This window comes from Hesperophylax consimilis, chromosome 15 (assembly GCF_061612785.1).
Source record: "Hesperophylax consimilis isolate HC1 chromosome 15, BYU_Hcon_1.0, whole genome shotgun sequence".
Classification (NCBI taxonomy): Eukaryota; Metazoa; Arthropoda; class Insecta; order Trichoptera; family Limnephilidae; genus Hesperophylax; species Hesperophylax consimilis.
The window spans coordinates 12473027-12498816 of record NC_142850.1 but is presented as its reverse complement, the minus strand read 5'-3'; the positions used below and the strand labels follow the sequence as shown (position 1 = coordinate 12498816).

General features: G+C 33.8%; 1 protein-coding gene across 2 annotated transcripts; it reads right to left on the bottom strand.

Moving 5' to 3' along the window:
- Window positions 1-705: 705 nt before the first annotated feature.
- Window positions 706-24652, bottom strand: l(3)05822 (SH3 domain-containing lethal (3) 05822). Of its 2 annotated transcripts, none has more exons than XM_089640197.1 (4): window positions 24291-24652; window positions 20199-21034; window positions 8768-9034; window positions 706-5563 (listed from the first exon to the last, which is right to left on the bottom strand). In XM_089640197.1, the coding sequence occupies exons 1-4, from the start codon at window positions 24310-24312 to the stop codon at window positions 5177-5179; spliced, it is 1512 nt and encodes a 503-aa protein (XP_089496323.1). In that variant the 5' UTR covers window positions 24313-24652; the 3' UTR covers window positions 706-5176. The 2 variants fall into 2 exon arrangements, with proteins under 2 accessions (XP_089496323.1, XP_089496324.1); XM_089640198.1 differs by lacking the exon at window positions 24291-24652 and adding an exon at window positions 23520-23889.
- Between the last annotated feature and the right edge of the window lie 1138 nt (window positions 24653-25790).

The window sequence follows — 25790 nt, the reverse complement described above, 5'->3', positions numbered from 1 at the left end:
TGATTACAGTGATCACCTACCTAGGCCTCTGTTACTTTTGACAAGAGGTGCCAACATTTTACTTGCTCCAGGAGCCGATTGGCTCAGGTCCGGACACAAAAAGAAGCATAGTACTGTAATGGTTAAATTATCACTTAATAAGTGCAAACAACAATAATTCTTACATCCCCTGCTCTCAATTGCCCCCCAGGGTCAGGTTAGTCTAGTTTCAGTCCAGTAGTGGAGTGTCTTTAATGAAATAAGATTGCTGACTGATTGGTGCTACATTGAAGGAATTAGTGGAGCTTTTTGAAGAATCAGATTTAGATATATTGTCTTCACTATTCTGAAATACGAGTCTATTCTGCTTTCTTCATAATGACATGTTCTTTAATCGCAACGCAACCTTGTCAATATTGATCTGAATCACAACAATATAAGTACAATTATTATAAATTTGTTGTCATTAGGACATTGATGTTATACAATATGTAAAGATGCGCTGCAGAAATATCAAAGTGGCAAGCAAAAAGTGTGTCAATTGTAGTGCTTACGATTTTGTAGTTTTAATTCCGAACAGTCATGTGTCTCATAAGGTCGTGTGTTACCTCCAAGTAAATTGCCTAAAAAAATGCCCTTGTGTGTTTAGCATTTTCCAGATAAATAAAATGTATTTTTTAAAATAAATAAGGTTCAGGTTAATAAAAAGGTGATTTTTATATGGGAATATTTATATTCATAACATATTATGTACAAAACTGTTTACAACAAATTTATTAAAAATATATAAAAACTATTAACTCAGTTTGGCTGTAAGTTCTAATTATTATGGCGACATTTTCCTTTTCACAAGAAAATGTGTTTTAATAAAAATATATATTTACAATTTACGAAGTAGAAGGCCAAATTAACAGGCACACAATACATTTGATGGTCCCACCCAAATTACAAGACCTTATGGCTAGGATCCCTAAACTAATTACCCATAAATAAATATAACTCACATATCTTACAAGTCAGATAATACAAGACATGCTTCCACATTGGCAGATAAATAACAACTTTTACAGAACGTAATTACCAAGAAATAAATATATCTATGCGCTCTGTAAAGTTAATCAACCCACCAATAATTTCCATCATTATGTTGTAATTTTTAACGTTCCTGGAACCAGATCAAACAATATACAATTTTAGATAATTTAGTTACTAAGGTAGGAGTGTTTCACAGAAAATCTAAATTGTTAATAAATGGCCAATAAGCGCCATCTTATTTTTCTGCATTTAAATGGTTCCAAAAATTGTTCAAAAGCTGAAACCTGGAGACCTTTTAAATATATTTAAAAAATTTAAATGGTGCTGATTGGCCATTTGGTGATAAAGTTACACTAGAATTTCTGTGAAACAATCCGTACTTCGTAAACCTAAACGAATTACTTATTGATATGTGTTTATCAATAAGTATTATTTTGAAATTCATTATTAGATTCATAGATTAGCTAAAATATTGAGACAGAAAGAGTGGTTGTGTCGCTAAATATTGTTTTCTAGTTTTGGTTTAACAGATACAAATATCACCCTACCCTTCCCAGTTTAGTCTCAATAGGTCATCAGAACAGAATGACTTTCTTTCAGTCATCATGCTGTCAAATTCCTTCAAATCACATAGAGTTTCAACATGCATAGTTAACTGGAGTTCACTTCACCAAAGACACTGCTTTCAAAGAGGCTATGTTAAAAACACTAACTTCCATCACTGGCAATCAGACAGAAATGAAGTCAATACCGCATTTAAGGTTCTCGCATACTTCACCGCCCTTCAGGCAAAAGTCACACAACTTTTGAGATATCTAAATTTGAATGTTAGAGAAATAATCCTATTTTAATTTATTTCTTTTATTATGAAGTTTATGGAACATATTAATTTACATGTATCTCAAAAACGGGTGTTTTGGTTTGGTGACTTTTGTCTAAACGGCGACAACATTAAGTTTCACACTTGATAAATTGTCCGTCGGTCGCTTGACAACTGAAGTAATAAAAAAACATCCAATTTGGAAACCACATCTGCAGAGCTTCTAAAGCAACTACACAAAATCCGCTAAGTGCAGTTTTGGCTAATAAATAATACCATCAGGTACAGAAAAATGTAGAGGTAAAATCCACTACACACTGAGACACCTGCTTAATAATGCCACAAAATAAAATTTCATCACAAACTTATTGGTGCAATATGAAACTTGGCCCACTTAGCATTTTTCTCCCCAAAATGGTGAAATAATTCACAGAGTGCATTTTTTGAATTTTACTTGGCGACAATTATAACTTTTGAAACAAATATCCTCTTCACTAACGACGGGTTGTTCCAAGATATTTGAACAATTCATCAAATTTCAAAGTTAATTTTAATTTCAGTGAAAGTTCTATTAAAATTCTTTTATTATTTCAGTTTTGTGAAGCATCTCGCCCATAATGATATAATAACAGAACTTGAATAGGACTTTCACAGAACTTGAAAATTGATGTTGCAATTTGATGAATTGTTCAAATTCTGCGAAACAACCCGTCTCCTTAACCTTTCCCTTACTGTGCTTAAAAAAATCCACGCACTCCGGTGCTGTGTAGTCAATACACATCTCAAAATAAGCGATTTAATATCGGAAAACTATGAATATTCATAGCTAATCGCTTGTGTTTATTATATTTTATATCAAAAGTGATAATAATTGTAATTTAATTGCTGAAAACATGAAAAAACCATCGGCAGATGCTAAAAAAACGTGCGAGGGGTCTACATCTAACGACGGTCCGTGTCCGACTGGCTGGCAGCTGGCGGCTGGCACACACATAGCTGTGCGGTCATAGATGTCGATGGTCAAAATCAAAATACAACTGCGGACGTGTGGATTTGTCATGTTCCCGCGTAGCGAACTAAAGCGGGACATCAATAGCGTGTCATTTCCTCGCACACTCTTCGCGTAGCAGTATCACACGGTTGATTGTATTGGTGTATTTGTTTCCGATTTTTAACAAAAATCTCTGATTTTTAATTGAATTTGAAAACTATGTAAAATATTATTTTTTAATTCAGTGCATAAATGTATAACGGAGGAATACCTAAAATCTGAACCCAGAATTTATTATATTTAAAGAGTTATTAAAGTTATTAGAAGCAGTGTGTGGAAAATACACACCACAGATAAGGAAAGGTTAAACAAACATTTCATTCTTAAATTGTTTTATCAAGCAGCCTGATTTATTTAGTTGTAAGCTGACGATATAAGGGTTTTTCCAGCCCCTAAAAAACATTGTCTTTGGTGGAACCGTTCTTGAACCAGAAACTATACGCTCAATTCTTATTACCTACATAATGTTTCCAACACCATAAACCTAACATTTCACACTCTTTTCAATGTCTCCCAAGAAGTAAAAGTATCCAAAAGATTAAATATTTTGGTAAGAATCTGTTAGTCATAAAATTAACCTTAACATGCAGAGATTCAACAAAATGTCTTAGCCTGATTTTCTCATTACAAAATAAAGAAATACTTGAAACTAGTATCACTACAGAATAATAAATAACTAAACAAAAACATCTTATAATGTAAGTTATTGGTTCATTTCAAGGTTTTCGGTGACTTCTTTCAAACAAATATACAATATTACAAATAGCATTGCTCTATATTAAAAACTAACTATATAATTACAAATATATATAATATTTGTACAGGTTTTAAAAAATTATTACAGTACAAGAAATGGAAGATTCAAATTTATTTATGTTAATTTCAACTTCTCACTTTATCGATTTGTTAATAATAATAATCAGTTTCATATTATGAATAAATCTCTAATGTTTTTTCAACTTCTCACTTTATCGATTTGTTTATCAGTTTCACATTATGAATAAATCTCTAATGTTTTTTCATTAAAAAAAAATATTCGTAATTTATGATATTATTTCTCTTTTAGTAAAATATTGATATCTATTTTGTGTCTCAGAATCCAACAAAAATAATTGCAGTCTTGGAAAAACAAATCTACATTATTTGTAATTCATACAACTGAACAGCAAAGAATAAAGTTACCAAAGAATAATAATTTTCAATGAAAAAAGATAGTTTTCTGAGGAATTTTTCCAATAAAGAGGAATAAGAATGTGACAAATAAAACTTGAAAAAATTAATTTTAAAATCGATTTTACAGGAAAAATGGAATGTTTGGTAAAATAATAATTTATAGGACCTAAAATTTACATAAAAGAAAAAATACTCAAAGGGTACTTTTAAACTGGATAAAATTCAAACAAATATACAGTCATAAATATATACATTTACATAAAAATAATACATACTTTTAAAAAATAATTAAAAATGTATACCTACCTACACCTACTGAGTTTGGAAAATGTTGCAACTGAAATTGACTGCGAAACCAATATTGGCTCTTAATATCATAAAATTGATTAATTCCGCATTATGAGTCACAATAAAATTACATAATATTATAAGCACAAGCTCGAAGCTAGGGCAATCTTGCAAACACCTATTACAAAAGCAATACTGATGGCCAAAACCGTATATTTCAAAAATGAAACCAAACCTTGAAGAGTTTAGGTACAAATTAGGAAGAAAAAAAATGGAGGGATTTATATTATTATGTGCAGCAGTCTTTTAAACTAGATGTGATCAAAAACTACTATAATATTTTCATTTCAAAAAGTTACATAATACAATTTATTAGGCTAAGAATTTATCACTTTATAGGATATTAATAATTATTCAGGCATCTCATGTGAAGGCAAAATCAATTCCTCGTTCCTTAATACAATAAGTCAATTAATCTGACTCGTAAACTGACTCAAATAAAATCAGTACCTTAGATGTCACAGGTCGATTGTCCACTTTTTTGGAAAATGAGTGATGTAAGGGAAATTTTATTTTTTTTTAGTATCTTCGACGACAATGTTCAAAAAAGTTAGGTTAACATTGAAGGTCTGGTGTTCTTACAGACTATTTTACCAATTATTAATAATGTTTGGATTATTTCTGTATTGCATTAGAAAATCACCTCAAGGGCGAAAACCCTCACATGAACAATAAAAAAAATTGACAACTGACCTCTGACTTCTGAGGTGCAGAAATATAACACAATAAAAATATCTCATCATCAAACTGTGTAGCTTTTATAATCAATTTCATGATCCTTTAGTCGGCAGATCAGCTGGAACATGGTCAATGTAATTTGAAGGGAACTGTCCTTTAATACTTCCCATTTCTCCGTAGAGCCAGGTGTCGCTGACTTTGGAGAGGACGTTGATTTTGTTTCCCGCCGTGAAACCCAAGTCCCCATCTTGTTCGGCGATGAAATCATACATGGCGGTGACCTGGATTCGTCTGGGCTGCGGCGGGCGAGCCGGCTGGGGGGGCTCGACGGGTGCGATGGCCGGGACGGATGCTTCCTCGGGAAGGGGCACCACGATCTGAACAAAATTGGCCGGGAACATGCCCTCCATTCCGTTGCGGAGGCGCCCTTGCATCCATTCTTCGTTCAGTTTCTTGAGGAGTCGAATTTTATCATTCACCTGGAATTTAAAGATACAAATTAGTAATTTAAAAATACAGGGCAGGGTTGGAAAAACCATCAAAACGGTTTTTCAGGTTTAATCCAGGTGTTTTCAGGGCTTTATCGGGTTTTTCGGGCTTAAGGCGATGCAATGCCAATTAATATAAAGTTATGCCAAAACATATGATTTGGTTTGAAACTTGATTTTAAGCCAAGAAAAAATTAAGAATCAGACCAATAACAAAAAAAAGTGCAATTACCTACTTAAAACCACTTTTTATATGGTTTTATTGTATAATGTGGCAAATTAACTTATGATTATGAAGATTATGATCAGAAAACATTTTAATATTATTTGTGCCTGAACTTGGCAAAATAAAATAAAACTTTGTAGCGCGTGGTATTTCGTCCAATGCACGGATCCGAATACTTTTTCCTTCACACGCATAGCGCCGTCTCGCTCGGCAACTTTCAGCTCATCACCCGTACAGGAAGACACCCCATTGGCCGAGCTAGCCCCACCCCACCGTCATCGGCCGGCACTACCCTGCCCCCAAAGGGTATATAACACCGTGCAGGCCTATATGGAGTCAGAGTATCCAGTCTCCTGGTTAAACTAAGCAACAGAATCCTAGTGGTCATTGCCCAGTTAAACCCTCCCCAGTACCGGGTCCTCCTTGGGAATTCAAGTAACAGCTCCCTCGGGGACATTACTTGTCGGGAAAACCTCAACCCAACTAAGAGACCACATGTCCTCTGTTGAGGTTATTACGCTAAGTGTTTAGTGAGAACGTTAGTGATCATTGTTTAAACTCTAAATAACTTTACTTTGTGCTGCAACTTTCCTGTACTCTGTTTTTTACTATAAGCTGTGAACCCTGTATGTAAGAGAAATAAACTGACCAACGCTGAAAGACTATTTTCTTACAAACACGCTGACACAACTTGCATTTTGGGGATGATTTTTTTGCATAAATCAAAACAGACAGGATTTTCAACTTATCACCATATGCATTATGCATGCGTGAATTCGTCCGATTCTGAATGTAACATATCGAGGCGGATCGCCTTAATTAGAAGAAACTATTAGCGAGTGTACGATTTTAAGTTATAAACATTTGAAGTCATTTTCAAGATAAATAAATTTAGGTTCCTGTAATCCAGATGGTTACATTTTCAACATTGTTTTATGAATATTTTGTGCTTAATATTTTTACTGTAGAGTCAATAGAGGAGTAGTCCAGGGATATATTTTACATTTTATTACCTAAAATCACTCATAATTCAAAGGTACCACCATAAATAATCCACTCACTAGATCGGTATCCTCGGGCTTTTTGTATGAAAAAAATTGGTCCTAAAAAACCATAGATATGTCAATATTTAAACAGTACAATTCTCATTCGGAGCCTACTTATTATACTCTACACCAATGAAAAACTCTGAAAGTTTTTTCCATAGACTTTCAGAGTTTTTCATTGGTGGATATAGTCAAGCAACAATATGACGTCACAATATTCACGGTTCCAATTTCCGATTAGAGTTATACCCCCTGGGGTATAACTACTACAGTATGTATGTATATAAAAATGAAATAAAGTATGGTTTTATAAACTCGCTTTGTAAATAAGTATTCATAAGTACATTTTTTTTTTAAACCCACTGGTTTTTTTGGGTCGGGGAACATCATGCCAACACTGATACAGGGAGTTAATAAATGGTAAACATAACAATGTACGATGGTAGTATGTTTTCATCAGATTATTTATCATGAATTACGAAACAGACAAAAAATAATAACAGTGTAAAGATGATAAAATATTGCTTTCTTTAGAATTTAATGTATGCATGTATTTTGTTACCGAGCAAAGACCAAATGGAAGTGAATTGAAATTTAAAAATGTGACGCTGATGCTACCATAATAAATAAATAGCAGCTTGTGTACTAGCACAAGAACTAGCCAGTTCTCACTCAGTGAGATTCCGTACTATAAGTGCATTTAGTGGAGCCTAGAAAACACTTGGCAATCTGCAATAAATTGTTCACAAATATATCTCCCGAAAAGTGTGGTTTCGTTGGTTTTTAACAACAAACCAATGCATATATGTAATAAGTTTTTTTCTTTTCAATGTGAAAAGCACTCTTTGACAAACTACTACTTTTTGGATTTTTCGCTTTCTTGTATCATTTCTTATGTGTAATATTGTGTGTAAAATGTTGAAAATAAATAATTAAAAAATGGCAAAACCTAGATAATTAGAAAGTGATGCAACTTATGAGTGATTCAAATACATTTATATTAATTTATGATAAGTAGAACATCATACTTTCACCCATAGAATAAAGAACACAAGAAATGTGTCGTGAGCATATTTCGTGATCCAAAAGTCTGACCAATCTTTACTTAAATTACAAATACAGAATTTCATCACAATGAAAATTTCATTTCCATCAAAAGGAATGGTGATATACAATGTTAGGCAGGTAAGAGAGACAGAGTGCGTGCTAAATGGGCTAGAATCAAAAGGTACCAAGTCAGTGGCGACATGGAAGGCATTTCTAGTGTATATTATCTACTCATTCATATTTAAATAATATAATTCCTATTATTTGCATTGCATTTGGTTAGTTAGCATTTGAAATTTGAACTGCATAAAATTATTGTCAACTCTTCAATTTGCAGATTTGCACTTTAAACTAAACTGACTTTGATCTGCTTTAAACGTTGTAATTGACAGATCATTTGCACTTCATTAATACTATTACAGGTGGTTTTCTAGGTCATAGTCCACGTACAACAGAACTAATAACCATTTGCGCAAACGGGTAACAATGTTATAGATTCAAAGAGAAAATAATATTGATATCATTTAGCTGCTGAAATCAGAGTTATAGTTTAGGAAACATTTCAGCTATCCTTGCAGAATGCTCTGTAAAAACTTAATGCTCTGGAAGAGCGACAAAGTTTCCTAAAAAAATTATTATAAATGTACACAACAACAAAGGATATACTAGTAAAATCGAATACATATTTCAAACTAGAAGCTGTAGCAGAAATTTTTTGCCTATTCCAGTGAGTGCTAACACGTATATCAAAAAAAACATATTATCTTGGGTTAAAAATATTATACAACAAAATGTCCTCCTAGTTAAGACTAAACACGAAAAAAAACAAAATAACCCGGTATGTTAAATTTAAAATAATATATTTTTTAGACTCACTCTAAATGGCAAATCATCGGAATGACTCCCGGGGAAATCGTAGAGCGCTATTCCGTAGGGCTCTTCAGACAGCGTCACTGTATCAAATGACGGCTGCAGAGGAACCGGTATATCCTCGGGAGTCCAGTCTCGGGAGTCGGGAGCATAGTCCTCCACCAGGTCGTCAGAATCCTCCAAAACGGGGGGAGGGGGTGGCGGCGGGATGCTGGGCATCGGAGGGGAGAAGTCACCTTCGTCAAACACGCTGCTACTGTTTACAGTGATTTCCTGCAATTAAATTGTAAAATATGCATCAGTATCATTAAATTGGTGTTTATCACAGACATAGGAATTAATAGACGAGAAGATAATGGCGAGGGGTAAAATCAACTGTTGAAGAACGAAGGGAGTGAAGCTGACTGTGATTCGTCAATAAATCAATCTGACAGTAAATAGGCATCTCGCATTATAATATCACCATTTACTTCTTAAAAGTAAAATCTGCTTTTGAATGAATAGACATTTTTACATGGGAGCGCAAATTACTCGCCACGTTATGAACAAATTTGCGAAGTCCAAATTCGGCAAAAAAATTCGGTTCTATTTTCAGAGTCGAATATTTCGTTTAAGTATTTAGTTAAGACACTTTTATAAATGTTCATAATTTACTTCCCAGCAACCAACCAGCTTTGTGTTTCGCGTCCAGACGTTTCTCAATGTGATAGTAACAACTGATTCATATTATACGATGTGAATATGCTTAAAATAAAGTAAAATAATGCTTATATATGGAATGTAATACGACAATTGGGTTTATTCTCTTTTTCACATCTATTTTTACAAGTTTTCATAGTACAAGTCAACATTTTGCCGTGTTATTTCGTAAAATGAACCGATGATGCCTCGACCATAGTTCGCACAAGAATGATGACGTCACGTTTTCAAATTTCACTTGAGGCCATACGCGAGCACAGCCGGCTCCAATGGAACCGGTATGGGGAGTGGGGATAATACGCTTTTAATCACTTAGGGCAGGTCTACTAATATTCATATGTCTATGGTGTTTATTAACAATTTTCTTTGTTTTACTTAATTTTCCCCCAGGGCCTATGTCATCTTTTTGAGGAGAGGAAGGAATGAATTGCGGGAGAGAGGAAATATAGAGGCTGGCAAATCATCCCACAACCGAACTATCGAACTCAAGAACTAGTCACAGAAACAACCTGTTTTCATGTGATAAATGTTAAACGTGTACAAATGCTGGGAGCACATTTGACGTATTTCCCAACATGCACAAAGGATCAAAGACGCTATTTCCTCAGAGCATCTTCCATTAAAATACCGGTAGAACAAGGACTGCATTCCCACCTGTGCTCTAAAGATTGCATTGCAAGATCGCCCGTTTCTGAACAAATCAATGGGTTTTATTTTTCAAAGTATTTTGGGGCTCCAGATCAATTTTTTGCAAAATTACGATTAGCAAAAGTTTTGGAACTTTGATGTGGAACGAATTTGTAAAATAAAACATAATATTATCATGAAATTGCACCATAAATGGTCAAATTTCAAAAAAGGAATTCTGGCAAACACTTCATTCTTCATCCACACAAATCTCATCTCACTCTTTTGTTATTCCGTCTCTTGACATTACCAACTAAAGTATTTGATTCACTCTACCGTGCTATGCCTTCTTCCCATATCCCAACTATTTCCTGTAGAAGCTAAAATATCACAATAATATTATATGAGCCAGAAATCACAATAATAAAAATGGTTTAAAAAAAAATCTACACTACCTGATTTCACAATCGGGCAATCTCTTGGTGATAACACTATCACACATTTGCCGAGACAGAGCCATAAATTATATAAAGCATGACAATAATAAGTACCAGCAAGTTAAAGTTAGATTCGTCCACTTTGGCATCAAACACAATATTACCGTTATCAAAAAACAAACTGTTGAAAATGCAAGTAAAAGGGAAAGGCTCAAATATATATATGTATATTATATTGTACACCAGTGGGTGAAATATTTATGTATATTTATTTTTTTTAATTGCTGCAACATTTGATCTGTAAATAAGCAGGAAATGATTTCAAATCAAAACAGAGAATGTGTTAATTGTTTTGATAAAATAACGCGTAGTGAGATAACAACAAACGTCACGTCTGATAAACTATTCTCATGAATGGGCGTTTTTGTGTATGAAAAATTAAATTAAAAAACCCGCGTTGGTAGAAAACGTATATTGTTTCAATGCAAAATTATACGTAATTTTGTTTTATCATCGGGTTTTTTGAGTGGGAGGCTTTCCGTATGTCTAATAATTGTAAATGACTGACAAACATTTTGCCATAGTTACTTCAGACGAGACAGCAAAACGCATAGATTTACTGTCTCAATATTATGATGAAAATAATAAAACATGAAGAAAATTAATGAGTCAAAACATCCTAGCCGTATAAATACACAGTTCGGGGGAAAAATCACAGAAAGACAAATAATAATTGGCTTGAATGAAAACGGAAGCCAAACTCTACTTATCTTTTAAGCTGTTCATTTTATACGAGAATTATTGTTGAATGACATTTCAAATAATCCTAAATTTGTTTGGTTTTCATCAAAATCGTAGTTAATTTTGACATTTAAATTTAGTTATGTAACTTATCATTCACATAATAGATTTGGTTAACCCAGATCATTAAAGGTTCCAAATTAAACAACTTTACTTAATATATGGATTAGTCTCGATTGTAAAACAGAATCTATGGCGTACTTTTAAAAAAAACACAAATGGTGCGATCAGGCAACTTAAAATAAGCACAGATAGTTTTGACAGAAAGTCGACACAACTATTTGAATCTCTCTTATTCATTTCCTTTTTGAGCTGTGTAGCTTTCTAAATAAAAACCAAAATTTCCTCTGAAATCAAGATTCGTAAGTAGGTACTTAAATACCTACCTACTAAGTTAATTATAAACCATAGCTATTTTACATAGCATTTTTAAAATTCAAATAAAGAATTATACAATTTGGCCAAAGAAATGTCACCACCTAAATAACAATTCTTTTTTCAAACTTTCTTAAGGACAGTAGGTACCATAATATTGATAATCCAATTTTGGCAGATTGTAGTAGGAACCACAATCACGCAAATTCTGGTGGGATAAAAAGGTGATATCCAACACAGCCGCCATCTTGAACCGGAAAAGGAATGTAACAACTAAATTTACAGACAGATGAATTGCCAAATGGTCTTAGCTACGCTCAGTCAATAATAACTTATTTCTTTAAAGAAATATTTGTGGAATTTCACAACTAAAAGTTGTTACGATGAAATATTTAATAAAATGAAGAAGATATTGTTTAGCTCAATAAAGTTGCAGTAAAGATGTAGTAGACACGGTAGACCTTTCAATAACAATTTAGTACCAGAATACCCTTGACTTTGAGTATTAGCCATTCTAAGCTGAAATACATACTCCAATAAATTCTTGGCACACCCAATTGTAAAGTAAACATCACAAGTACAGGCCAAAAATATGAACTCTTTTGCCAGAACAATGTTCCACAAAACTAACAACCGTATGTATAATATTTATAATACATATGATCGTAAATAATATTACCTAGTAAAAGTGTCCAATAATTGAACATCCGGTTTCAGTTTTCATACAATTTCAGCCAAAATTTATGGTATTTCCATTCTTGCAACTAACTAGATAAATAACTAACCATCACACCATACTCATTGCTTCATTCTCATTCATATATACTTTTCTGTAGACTCTTGACACTACCTGACAAGTATTTTGTTTACGAGTGTCTTTCTTGTGGTGTCCCCATCGCACACCCAAATTAATAGACTTGTCCTAACATGAAATCTGGGTATCACTAATTAACCTGCTTGAATCTGTGCAAAGGAGAGCGATCCGTCTGATCCGTTGTTAATAGACCGATTGCCTTCTCTAATGCATAGACGCAATGTAGGCATGCTGTGTCTGTTCTACAGGTATTTCAATGGAGCCTGCTCCAAGGAGCTAGCAGCATTGATTCCCGATGCACCGGTGCACGTGCGCGAAACTCGACGGACACGAACTGAACATTCGTTCACGGTTGACGTTGGCTTCATGAGAACGGGCCGTTTTTACAACTCGTTTTTGTGTAAGTCGGCTCGTATGTGGAACGAGCTACCGGCATCTGTTTTCCTCCCTCCTATAATCCGAGCCTCTTCAAGGCCCGCATTAACAAATCCCTTCCTACAGCCCCTACCTTATTCCGCCTCACAATGCCGCCCAACCAGGTGGTGACATAGTTCCCCTGTCTGTACACTGCACAGGCAGGGACACTCTTGTGAGGTGTCACATAAAAAAAAAAATAAAAATAATAAATAAATAAAATAAAAATAAATAAAAAAAGCCAGAATCAAACCACGTACCATATTTGTATGACATCAGTTGTACATTGACCCAAGAAAAGTGCACATTGAAATAACCAGACCATGTGCAGTAAAGTGAATTTTGCCCATTATAGGACTTTTCTGCACGGTATCTGAATGTTCGCTCTTAAACGAATCTCCCGTCATAGCGACGCTATCATTGAGTGATGTGGGTAAATATAAAACATTTGTACCAAGCCCGAAATTTGTTTGCATAATTTGGAATATGCAGTCAGCAATTTCTGCGCCATTCGAGGACCGAATGGTGATATTACAATGCGAGTTACCTTTATTGACAAATCACTGAAAGTGAGGCGGTCACGTGGCCTCCTGCGCTCCGCTTTTCTTTTATTCCTCTTTCCCCGATTGGCGCGTCTATGGGTGTCCCAACTACTTCTTTCATCCACATTTGTAGTTATTTAATAAGTCTTTCAATATTGTTTACACATCACCATTTAACCATTATTTTCGTTTTGTATATACTTACTCCTCCCATAAACACGAGCTCCTGGGGCTCCCTTTATGGAGTAGTAGAATAATTATGAAAAATATTTATATTTATTTTGTGTAGTGTTATAATTTGAAATTTTGTAAAATTTTGTAATAAATATTAGTTTCACATCTAGCGAGCACCCTGGGTCATGTATTAAAATGAAAAACAGTCACATCACAAAGATGTACACAAGTGAATGCAAGCTATGCATAATTTCTTACGTCCAATGGAAGGTCACCAGAACTCATTATTTTAGGCACTGAAATAATATTTGCTACAATATATTAGATCAGATGCATAGAACGAACTGGTTGAACCTTATCAAATGAAAATTGCAAAATTTGGAGACAAAGCTTTCAACGCACTGGGTTCTCATATTCTTGGAATGTCCTGCCATTTAGTTTTGGTCAGAAACTAGTCTTAATAACTTTTAAAGAAATTTGACGTGTACAAATGCGGTTTCGGTTATACTAAATAAACAATAGAGTGACTTTAAATATTGATAGCTGAATCCTGTTTTAAATATTCGGTTGGTATATGTATATAACAGAGACATCTGTGCAAAGTGACTGAGGTAATAATAAGTCACTAGTGCGTTGTATGAACAGAATAAAATGAAATGGCAATCATAAAATTAAGTGTTCCTTCATAATCAGAATGATTTAACAGGTTGAAAGTTACAATAAGGAAATTTTAAAATATCAAAACAATAGCTGACGTGTACCCGGCGTTGCTCGGGGTTGTGGAGCATTTGGAGTAAAGTTTTGAGGTTGTTTAAATCTAGGATAAACATTGACTTTTCTCTATTTTCTGTAAATATAATATGCATATATAAACCTTCCGGAAGAAATCCTCTAAATGATAGTGAAAACCCTGTCAAAATCCATAGCATATTTTCGAAGAACTAACTGCACAAAGAGACAGACGCGGATGGTGACTTTATTTTATAATATTTAGGCTGATTTTAGTGTCACGCCGACCGCACGCGCACCGTCGGCGCTGATGGTCGAGATATATGAACTTCTAGGAAGTGTTTTTGAATGACGCGTAGCTATCAGCGCGCAAGGTGGTCAGCGCTGATGGCTACGCGGCCGTACGCGGCGCGCGTCGGCGCCGCGTAGCTGTCGGCGCTGACGATCGCACGAGCGCCTCTGCTTTCATTGAGCGTTCTAGTGTCGAGCGGATCAGACGTCACCGCGTGTACAGTCATGGCAAATCGCGAAGTGGATACAGGTCGAGTTATCGATGAGGTTCGCCTGAGGAAGAAATTGTGGGATGCATCCGAAGCAAAGTCAAGTCAAAGTCTCTGCTCAATCAATGGATGAACATGGAGTCTTCGTCGTCGCCGGTTTTTATTTTTTGGGATAGGTAGTACAAAGCAGCAATAACTAATACACTCCGCATTTTGGTCTTCGACTGTACAGTAAGGCGGTCAGTACGATACTGAAACGAGCCACGCTGAGCCTCAGCGCTGACGAACTACGTGCTGATCTATGAGCGCTGACGGTGAGCGTGACACTAAAATCAGCCTTAGAGATTAGAGATGTCTGAAATAGGGGGGAAAAAGACAATAATTTTTTTTTTTTAAATAAAAATAAATTCATGAAAGTCGTAATTGAGGTAGCCTAAAGAAAAAATATTTATATACATACATTATAAACTATTAAGTGAATGATAACATTTTCACCATACCAGAAAATAGAGTGACTATGGCATGAAACGTCACACACAATTGAGGAACTGTGTTAGGCAGAAGGGAATGGGGGAGGGGAAGGAAAGGGTAATAAAAGAGGAAAGTTGTTAATTACCTAACCGTAGAGATAAGATATCTAAAGCTATTTCAATCAACTGTATGATTGAAACAATTTGAGATTTTCATGGCCAAAAGTATTACATTGATTTAATTTTGGTTTATTTTGGCGCTTCCTCACCAAGGCAGATTTTGATCTGCCAAATATGCCCTTAAACATTTTGATGTGCCAAATAGGCCTCCATGGTAAAGGGGTAAACTCACATCTACGTCTACCGTGCCGAAGGTCGCGTACGCAAATAAATTTTATTTGATTAATTTGTGTATTTTCACAATTTATTCATTTCAAATAATATTTAGTATACTTGCGTACACACCGTTCCATAGTGGAAAATACTCTCAGTATCGCCCTGATGAAAGGCCACCAATCAGAATTGAAACGCTACTTGAAATGGCTTTCAAGCATTTTTATTTTCTACTTGTGTTTGGTGACCAGATCTGAATATCCAGGTACTCCCCCACCTTCCTCTTCCCTTTCTCACAACCTTCAGCCTCACAATATACCCCAATTGGGGATGCCATAGACTCACTGGCTCCGGATGGTCGGGAGCAGTTGGGACTCTTGTGCGGTATTATTTTTTTTTAAATGCAAAACGTTGGCTAAAGAACGAGAAAGTGCAACACGGTATAACACTCCAAAAATAAATCACTATCATAACTTTTAAACAGATAATATGTAAATCATCATGAAAAAAATAAATATTAAATGAGGGTCATTTATCTGCATATTACGGGGTTTTGAACTCTGACCTCTGGGCCCAAAGTCAAGAATCTAACCAATCTGCTGTGGAGGCCGTCACAATAATATCCTGAAGACCTTCAAGATTAATTCAGTTTTAATTTTATAAATAAATATTGTACAGAGCAGTCACAGATACATTGTAAAGAATAAGAGAAAATGGATTACGTGGGTAAGAAAACATAATAATGTGTATATGTGACGCACGAAGTACACGGGTGGCATATAGAACGATCATGATGTTGAATCAATAAAAGCGCTGTGAAATATTTTTTTTACAGTAAATAAATGAAAATCGTGTTGGAGCTTGACAATCAAATATTTATAGCTGTGTACACATTGTTCAATTGAAACACATGTGTGTGTGTAGCATATTAAAATATTCATCATCCACGTTTGTTAAACATATTTATATTTTAACAAATGGGATTAATATCACAATGATCTATTGGACAAATAGCGATAAACACCAAAGGGGTTCTCATATAAGGTGAACTGGGAATTAAAATATCATAAAAAAAATTGATTATAAATTAACCCTTCTAGCTTATGTTCAGTTTGGCTAACCAACAGCTCATATGGTCATGGTGAAAAATATGATATAAACGGTTGTAGGAAGAAAAAACATGACGCTACATATATATAGAAGTTAACCACAGAATAATTCAAACGTACGCCTATAAATAATCAAAGGTTCCGACCGCAATTTAAGATAAATTTATGATTTTTTTTCTTAATTATAAATAACCAAAGGTTCCGACCGCAATTTGAGATAAATTTATGAATTTTTATTAATTATAAATAACCAAAGGTTCCGACCGCAATTTAAGATAAATTTAAGAATTTTTTCTTAATTATAAATAACCAAAGGTTCCCACCGCAATTTGAGATAAATTTAAGAATTTTTTCTTAATTATAAATAACCAAAGGTTCCGACCGCAATTTGAGATAAATTTATGAATTTTTTCTTGATTATTTTTGTTTTTTTAACAATAAAAAAAAGTGAGTTGACAATAATGTTTAAAGTAAATTCGACTTATAAAATATATTTTCAGTTTTTATATGTAAGTAAGGTGAGCCATTTAAAAAACTTTTTTTTGTTTGCATTAAAAATTTTAATATTTCAAAAATTATATATTTATTTCAATTCATACAATTTGAAAGCGTATTTCATCACCTTTCAAAAACAGTTTTCAGTTTTTGGATACGTTCAGAAATGTTCAATTCATTTGCATTTTTATTAATATGAGGAAATACACACAAATTCCCCCGCCATTTGACAGCGTCGTTAAGAAACATAACAGAGAATATAGCAGAGGCTTGAAGGGTTAACTACTTTCTTATTGAAAAATCTGGAAACAAATAATATGGAGTCATAAAGTTCTAATAAAGGCTCATGATGAAAATTAATGATATTGCGATCTGAAAATAGTTGCGTTGACCGAGAAATTACAGACAGACAAAAGTAGTGCAAATTTAATATTTATGTTTTCAATTAAAAAAATGTGAATTAATGATGGCAGGGCTCACTGATGAGTTTTTGGTGCTTAACCGTTTTAGTGCTAATCAATTTTTGAAAAAATAAATGTAAATTGCTATACAGATATTGATTAATTTAGAGGAAAAAATAATGGTGTCAAATGAAACACTCTAATTTAGACAACTATCAATCAATTTTATTAATTCTTTTTGCATTATAAAGAAAAAATGTTTATTGATATGAATATGAAAAATAAGCATAAAATAACAATTTTATTTCTTTTTGAAATTGAAATTGATCATGTGTTGCTTTAAAACACTTTTGTCGGAGGAATTTTGGCAAAATTTGGTGTTTCTTCTGTTTCTGAAGATGAAGAGGAGATAGAAGGCTCACTTTCAATCCTCTATCTTTTTCTTCGATGCGTTATAATACTGCTATCGTCACTATTTGTATCTGTTGTTTCACCTCCCGTAGAATCACTAGGAATCGAATCAACGTTCGAAATAATAGCACGTGACATAGCTATTTTTTTTAAATAATATAAAAAAATGTATAAAAGTTATTTTTAAATGGATAAGAATGCACTCTCGTTACAAATTACACGCGAGGTTAGCGTACGTCCACTCCCGCGGAGCACCAAAAACACACTGAAACTCGAAGCGCTTCAGCGCTGCGCCGCAATTTTCGATAGAAACGATCGCAGCGCTTTTGCGACGCTTAGCATTCTAACGGTTAAAAAAATAGATTTCTGCTTTAAAGTTGTTTTGCAGAATTTGTGGATGGACAATTTGTCAAATTTCAAAGTTAAAATTCAAGTTTTGTGAAAATTCTAATCAAGTTCCGTAATTATAGAAATTTAGTGAATAGCACTTTCGCAGAACTTGAACATTAAACCATTGTCCTCAAACCTCACCGGCACGGTGAGTCTAAAGTATGCCAGCATAAAAACGAAAAAGGACATACAGGTTACATCTGCGTTTATAATTTGAAATGCCAATCACTTTATAGCATTAATCTCATAGTATTTACAATAATATGCGGGTAAAGTTTTTCCCTGATAATTACAAATGAAATTTTGTTAGCGATCAGCGTCATAGAGATTTTTCAAAATGGCATACTAACATTCTGGAATAGTTAAGTGAATGCTTTGAGGACTATCATACCAAATTAAATGTTTCATTAATATTCATAAAATACATGTAAAAAATAAAATGCTATGCTAACAAGACTGACCAATGTTCAACTTTTACGTGTAAATAAATAAAATAAAAATAAGAAAAAAAAAAACTTTTTTTTAAACATATTTTCATCTCCATATTTACTCATATTATTATGTTTTTTTTTAAACTCAAAATATATTTTTTTACAAACTTATCCAATACATAAGTAAATTTTACAAAATGATTACTTTTAAACATAGGGTTTAAAAGTTATATTAGATTTAGAATGCCACCGCAGATTTAAAAATTTTGTTACAAAACTAATTCGGACGTGAGGGCCATTTTTTTAGCTCAACAATTCGGATTTCGATGGGTTAACTTTGAAATTCGATGAATCATCCAAATACCGTGAACAACACGTCCAAAGATTACATTTTGGATTAAAACTTCAATATTAAGTTTTAGATAGAAAAGATATATTTTATATTAATGATGAAATTTAATGGAGCACTCAAAATTATAATTATCAAGGTGAATACAAGGAGATTCCAATAAATTGATGAAAATAACAAAATTCAATAATAGGATTCATTGATAAATTTAATGAGTTTAAGATAACTGTGGAGGCTTGGGGATAGGGCCAACTGGTACAATACACTTATTAATAGTTAGATAACATAATTAATTTTAAAACATTTATTGACTGAGCGTAGCGAAGACCTGTATTAACTCAACCGTTTTGCATTTCGTTGCCTGTAAATTTGTTTGTACATTCCGTATCCTGTCTTTCTTATTCTCATTTTTTCAACATTATGGTACCTACCTGCCTGAAGAAAATTTAAACAACAATATCATTGAAATAGTGACTATTTCTTTGGAAAAATTGAATATCATTCCTTATTTGAAAAAAAACTGATTATAATTAAGTAGATAGGATTAAGTAGATGGATTAAGTAAATAGATATTTAAGTACCTACTTGCACATCTTATGATTTCAGAGCAAATTTTGATTTATTATATTAGAGAAAATCAGAAACATGCTTATTTTGCATGCGATGTCTACTGTTCACAGACCTACTAGTACAATTTAGTAACAATATGTAGATGTTACTTATATTTAAATGTGTTCTATTTGTAACTGCACTTTGTACTAAACCAAAGAAAAGGAGTTGTTATTGACAGATGGAATACGAGGAGGGGGAAACATTGTGTGGGAAAGAAAACGGATTTTTTTTAGATAAATGTATGACTTTGGTTGAAGGTTAGAGTAATGAGTTGTGGAAATAATGTAATCTGGGAAAGGTGGAAATATTATTAAATCAACTCACCTCAACTGGAGATGGAAAACTCAATCCGTTGCTGTATAAAGGTTTCACACTTAAATCCGACAGCAGCGAAGAGTTCTTGGGTGCCCTTGGCCTGGCTGGTTTGGCCCGGATGATGGTTGGTATTTTGTGAGTTTGAACACTCGATTTCACGGTTTTGCCATTGCAAAGGGGATCCAAAAAATCAGAATCGTAAATTGGTCTTGTCACATTCACTTTCGGTGTTGTTTTCGGTGGCGAGAAAGGATCAAATCCAGTCCACGAATCATTAGCATCGTTACTTGAAAACTTGCCATTTGATAAAAGATCGAAATCGTCTTCGAAGCCACTTTCAGCTTGGGATGTGTTGCCTCCGTTGATATGCATGTGTCCATTAGCTGTGGAGGAAGTTATATCAGATCCGAAGCTGTCTACGCTTAATCCATCGCTACTCGATCGTGTAGTTAAAGTTGGAGAGCTCGGTGGTGATGAGAAATCTATCAACGAAGGTAGATTGCTGCTGTTGATAGGATTATTCCTGGTCGGCGGCAGTATCAAATGCGATTGGAATTCATTATTTGCAGGTTCAGTGGCTGATTTTATGGTCTTCCTGTTGATCAGACTTGACAGAATGGTTGGTTTCCTGTTGAAGTGCGCCGGTCTTTGAGGGAGGTCTGGTTTGGGAATGGGGGCCCGATTGAACTTGGGCGGGGGAGGTCTGGGGGGAGGTTTCTTCTTCTGAACGGGGTTGGCATTAGTGAAGGGGTCGTTGGCAAAGAGGTCATCCTGCCAAGAGGTCACGGGGGGCCTCGTAACACCTCCGGGGGGTGGCGGGGCGGCTCTCATGGGATATTTCATGTCTACAAGAGATAAAAAATAGATTACAAATAAAATAAAGTACCAAGAACATAGGAGATAACAAATAAATACCCTAGCATAAATTTAAAATGTACCACTGAAACAAATCCAATCCCAAATAATTATTAAGTGGAACAAAGTTATAAAGTGTGTCTATCAATAAAAACTCTATGCTATATGGTTTTAATAACTACCAATAATTACAGTTTGATAAAAGGGAAATAATAAGTAGTAAGGTAATATATCTTGGTACATAAAAATATGAGGAATGTGAATATTGCCATTGTCACATACAAAAGGCAGAATTTAATCAATCCTTAATATACAATGTATACAAGGATCATATATTATCCACAAAAGGCAAAAAGAAATAAGCAATAAGTACCCAAGTAGCATATTATTATTTCTGTTATTTTGTTGAGTATTATAATTTAGTAAACAATTATGATATAACATTTTGTTATTATCTATTTGTCTCATTAGGGGAATACTTTCAATTATAATTTTCGATTTTTATTCCAGATTTGTGAAACAATAAAAGACAATCATAGTCATATATCTTGACACCTAGACAGTAATTATAATATTATCAGATAAAATATGACTCGGAAAAAATTAAATATCAGTCAACAATAATTAGTCAACAAATAAAGTAATAATAAATAGGGTATATGAAGAAAAGTGATGGGGAGACCCAACCCCTTTAATATACTAACTAACTATCACAACGTTTCTCCGTAAGGATAGGCAGAGAGAATGGACCGCCAAACAACTCGGTCTTGGCACACATTCCTTGCCTCATTCACATTAGTACATATTCCTCTGTTATTCTGACTCTCGACATGGCCCTCCTCAAGTATCTGGTTCACTTGATCGTGCCATTTTTTCCTTGGGCGTCCCCGACTTCTCCTACCATTCACATTCACTTCATATATTCTCCTTACACTCCTTTCTTCGTTTATTTACTCTGTATGTCCAAACCATCTAAGCATCCCTTTCTTAATCTTACTCATTACACTTACATCATCCTTGCATTATTTGCAAATCTCCACATTTCTCAGACGGTCATACAAGGTTTTACCACACATACGCCTCAGGGATCTCAACACTATAACATTCAGTCTGATTTTGTCGTTCCCTGCCAGTTCCATGCCTCACTGCCATATACATCAGGGTAGGTACCGGCACTCCATTGTGGACTGCTCACTTTGCTTATTTGCTCCCCAAATCGTACCAAGCCTGTGGTTTGTCACCAGTCACAAGGAGCCTACTTTTTGGCACAACAGGCACTGCATTTTGTATGGCGGCATCGAGAGTCAATATGTTTTTTTATTCTTAAGTTTAACCGCTTTTAATATTGAAGAATACTGGGTAAAATGTCAGCATCTCATCACTACTGTTATTGTATTGTACCAAAGTGCAAAAATACAACAGAAAGCGCACCTGATAAACAATTTCTCAGTGTTCCAAACGTGCATTACTATGAAAAAATGCCTTGCATTAACGTCAAAACAAAATTCTGCTATTTATAATATACTAATCATGACGACTGTTTAATAATATGTATATGAAAATCCCCCAATGATGAAACCAAATCTAAAGTACAATCCATAATATTGTAAAGAAAATGTCAAATATGACATTATCAGTCAGAAACTTACCGTACATATTTAAAAATTTATATTTTATGGCAAAAAAATTACTTTTAAACACACGTAATAATATTATATATAATAATAAACTTAGATAAAAAAAAATATGTTCTACCTGTAGTACCACTTAATTAAAAAATAAAATAATCATCTCCATATCAACTATGGGAACATTATCCGATTGTCTTCGAATGTAACCGATTTCCATCATTTTTCATCCGGATTTTAATCATTGATGGACTAAATATAAATATATTAAAATTTAAACATTCATAATCAGTCTTTTTTAATCTATATGAATTTTTTTTTGAACTGTAATATTTTTCACTGGAGTTCCTTATCGTAGGTATTTGGAAAAAAATGGCCACAGTTTATGAGTAACTAACTAGTCTTAAATAATTTCTCTGTAAAGGCCATATAAAATAAAAACAAGGAAACATGTGCCAAAACAGGTTAAAGATTGCTCATAATTACCATACATAATTATTACAATCATTAGAGATCTTTCATTACATAAATATTGCATGTATCTTTATAACATATTTTGAGAAATTATTTCAGAATTTTATCTAAATGCCATGTATGAATATGTCTTTTTCCAAGGAAAATTTGACAATCACAGAGATAAGAATAATTTATTTTGAATTTGCGCCAATTAAATATTCATTCTTTGTCATTATAAATTAGAAATTGTTGTTCATTATAAAAGGCATGTTAAGAATTTGTTTGACGGGGAGACAGAGAGACAGTTATTGAAATTTAAGTATTGAATTTTGTTGATGATCGTCAGGTGAAATAGATTAATAGAAAATATTGAAAAAAGAAGGAAACATACCTTACAAAATAACAATAACTCCACACAATAAAGTTTTAGCTTCACAATCAACAAGAGAAACCAAAGATATTTATTTGGAACAGACAGATTATGAGATTCGTAACATCTGTTGAAAATGCACTATTTCCGCATCTATCGTTTAGTTATTATTATTCGTTTTAGAACCAAGCTAATTACGGTCAGAAATAGTTTTCAAACCACTAGTGACGAGAGCTGATGGTTGAATGAATGTTTGTTATCGAACAACAGATATCTGAATGCGCACACTTTGAATAAAATGAAAATATGTATGTTTAGTTGACAGTAATTTTATATGACGCCACCCACTAGCAGACTGTGCTGAGTTCACAATAATCGTTCATACGTCAAATAAACGGTGCCAGACACGGAGAGGAACGGCCTTGAGGTTAAATGATCCTGAGGAGCAATTTAATCAACATGGAATCTGATAATAACAGGATCGTAGATGCAAATTAAATGTAATTGACCTGAATATATACTTGAGATAGCGCTCTAACTACGAGTTAAAATATGGACAGGTAACAGGATGTCAATCAGACAAAAAAACAGGCATACCTATTTCTATTATTATTACTATTTATCATATATAATCTTACGGTCGGAGACTTCAAAGAGAGCATATTATTTTTCAAATCGCAGATTGATACCTGCGATTTGGTCTACTTTTGCGCAAAAAATGACTTTACAACTTTGATACAACGGATGAATCAACAAGTCAAGTATTCTGACGTTCAGGCAAATAAAACTTACCCATTTGCTTCCTGGATTCCATTTACTTCTCTCGATCAAAGCATGTATCTATTATTATTAATCACACATACTTGCAAATTGAATCGAAATGTTCAATTGTTTTTATAACAAATCACAATAAAATTTTAACGACTATTTTTTGCGAACATAGAAATCACTCGATGAAACTTTTTGAACAATCTCAGTTTTTAAATAGTTTATGAAACCCAATTTGACTAAATGATCCCGAGAATTTGAGAAGCCCTAAATAAATCAAACCCGTCACCCCTGCGAACAGATTTACCTCACGGAACACAACGAGAACTCGCGATTTTTATATCCCGTGTTTTGCGTTTCGTCTTCCTCTTTGTCACACAGTCGTTCCTGCAACTTGAGAAAGACGAATCATAAATATTTCTTGTGTGTTTATGTTGGCACAACCCTAAAAAGTTTGCCATCAAAAAATATTATTGACAATACTCGCTATATATATTTTATCTAATACCAAATCATAAATAAACCGTTGGTTCAAACAATTTTTCAAAATTAATTCTAGATATGTTTATCTACACATATAATAGCTTATTTCGTCAAATTATTACTTGCTTCTTGAAGAAAATAATTTATTTTTCACTGAAAATATAATATTTTACTTGATGGATATTTTTTTTCTTGTTCCGAGCAAAACTCGGTCGGTATTTCAGATGCTTTTTGCGCAGAGAGATATTTACGTTCATGGATTTGTTATCGGGTAAATTTCCAGATAACCTAATCCGACATAAAACACTTAACAACGTTACATATACCATTCTTATACTGAAATATCGTCCCTTATTGCAAGTTCAAACGCTTCAACTTTAGTTGAACAACTTTTATTGAAAGACAAAAATTTCGTTCTGGGGTTTGTGATGTTTTGAACATCCACATAAATAAACGATAAATAATAAACGAACGTGCTCTAAAAATTTTTTGTTTGGGCTAACAGATGGGATTTGTTGACAGGCGGGCTAGAAGTGCCATGTTCCCACGGGAAAGGAGCAGAGATCGATGAAACAGTCGAGTCTTGAACTTAGATACGTTGACAGCTCCAAGAAATCAATACAAGTCAGAAGTGATATGTGAAATTACAGTTAATTATTGAATTCAAATGGTATTAGAGAATATTGTGGAATATTGAATTAAAGAGAAAGATTATTGATCCGGTGTTTGTGTGAAGTGAAAGTGTGTTAGATTAAACGTGATTTCGTAAATATGTAGTTCAAACTAAGTGACTTGTCTTAAAAACATGGAAATGATAAAAATAATGATTGCGTTTTTAAAACAGAGTGAACGCATAAAGGCAGGAAGTGTTTAATCGGGCTAAGTTATAGATTTGGCGAGATGGCATTCTATCCACGGAGACCGAAAACCAGAGAATCAAATAGATTATTAACTGTGGGTTCGAATCCTGACAGATTAGGGAGGTACAATTTTATTTACAGGAATATTTAATTACCCTTTTATAAGCGTAGGGAGGAGGTC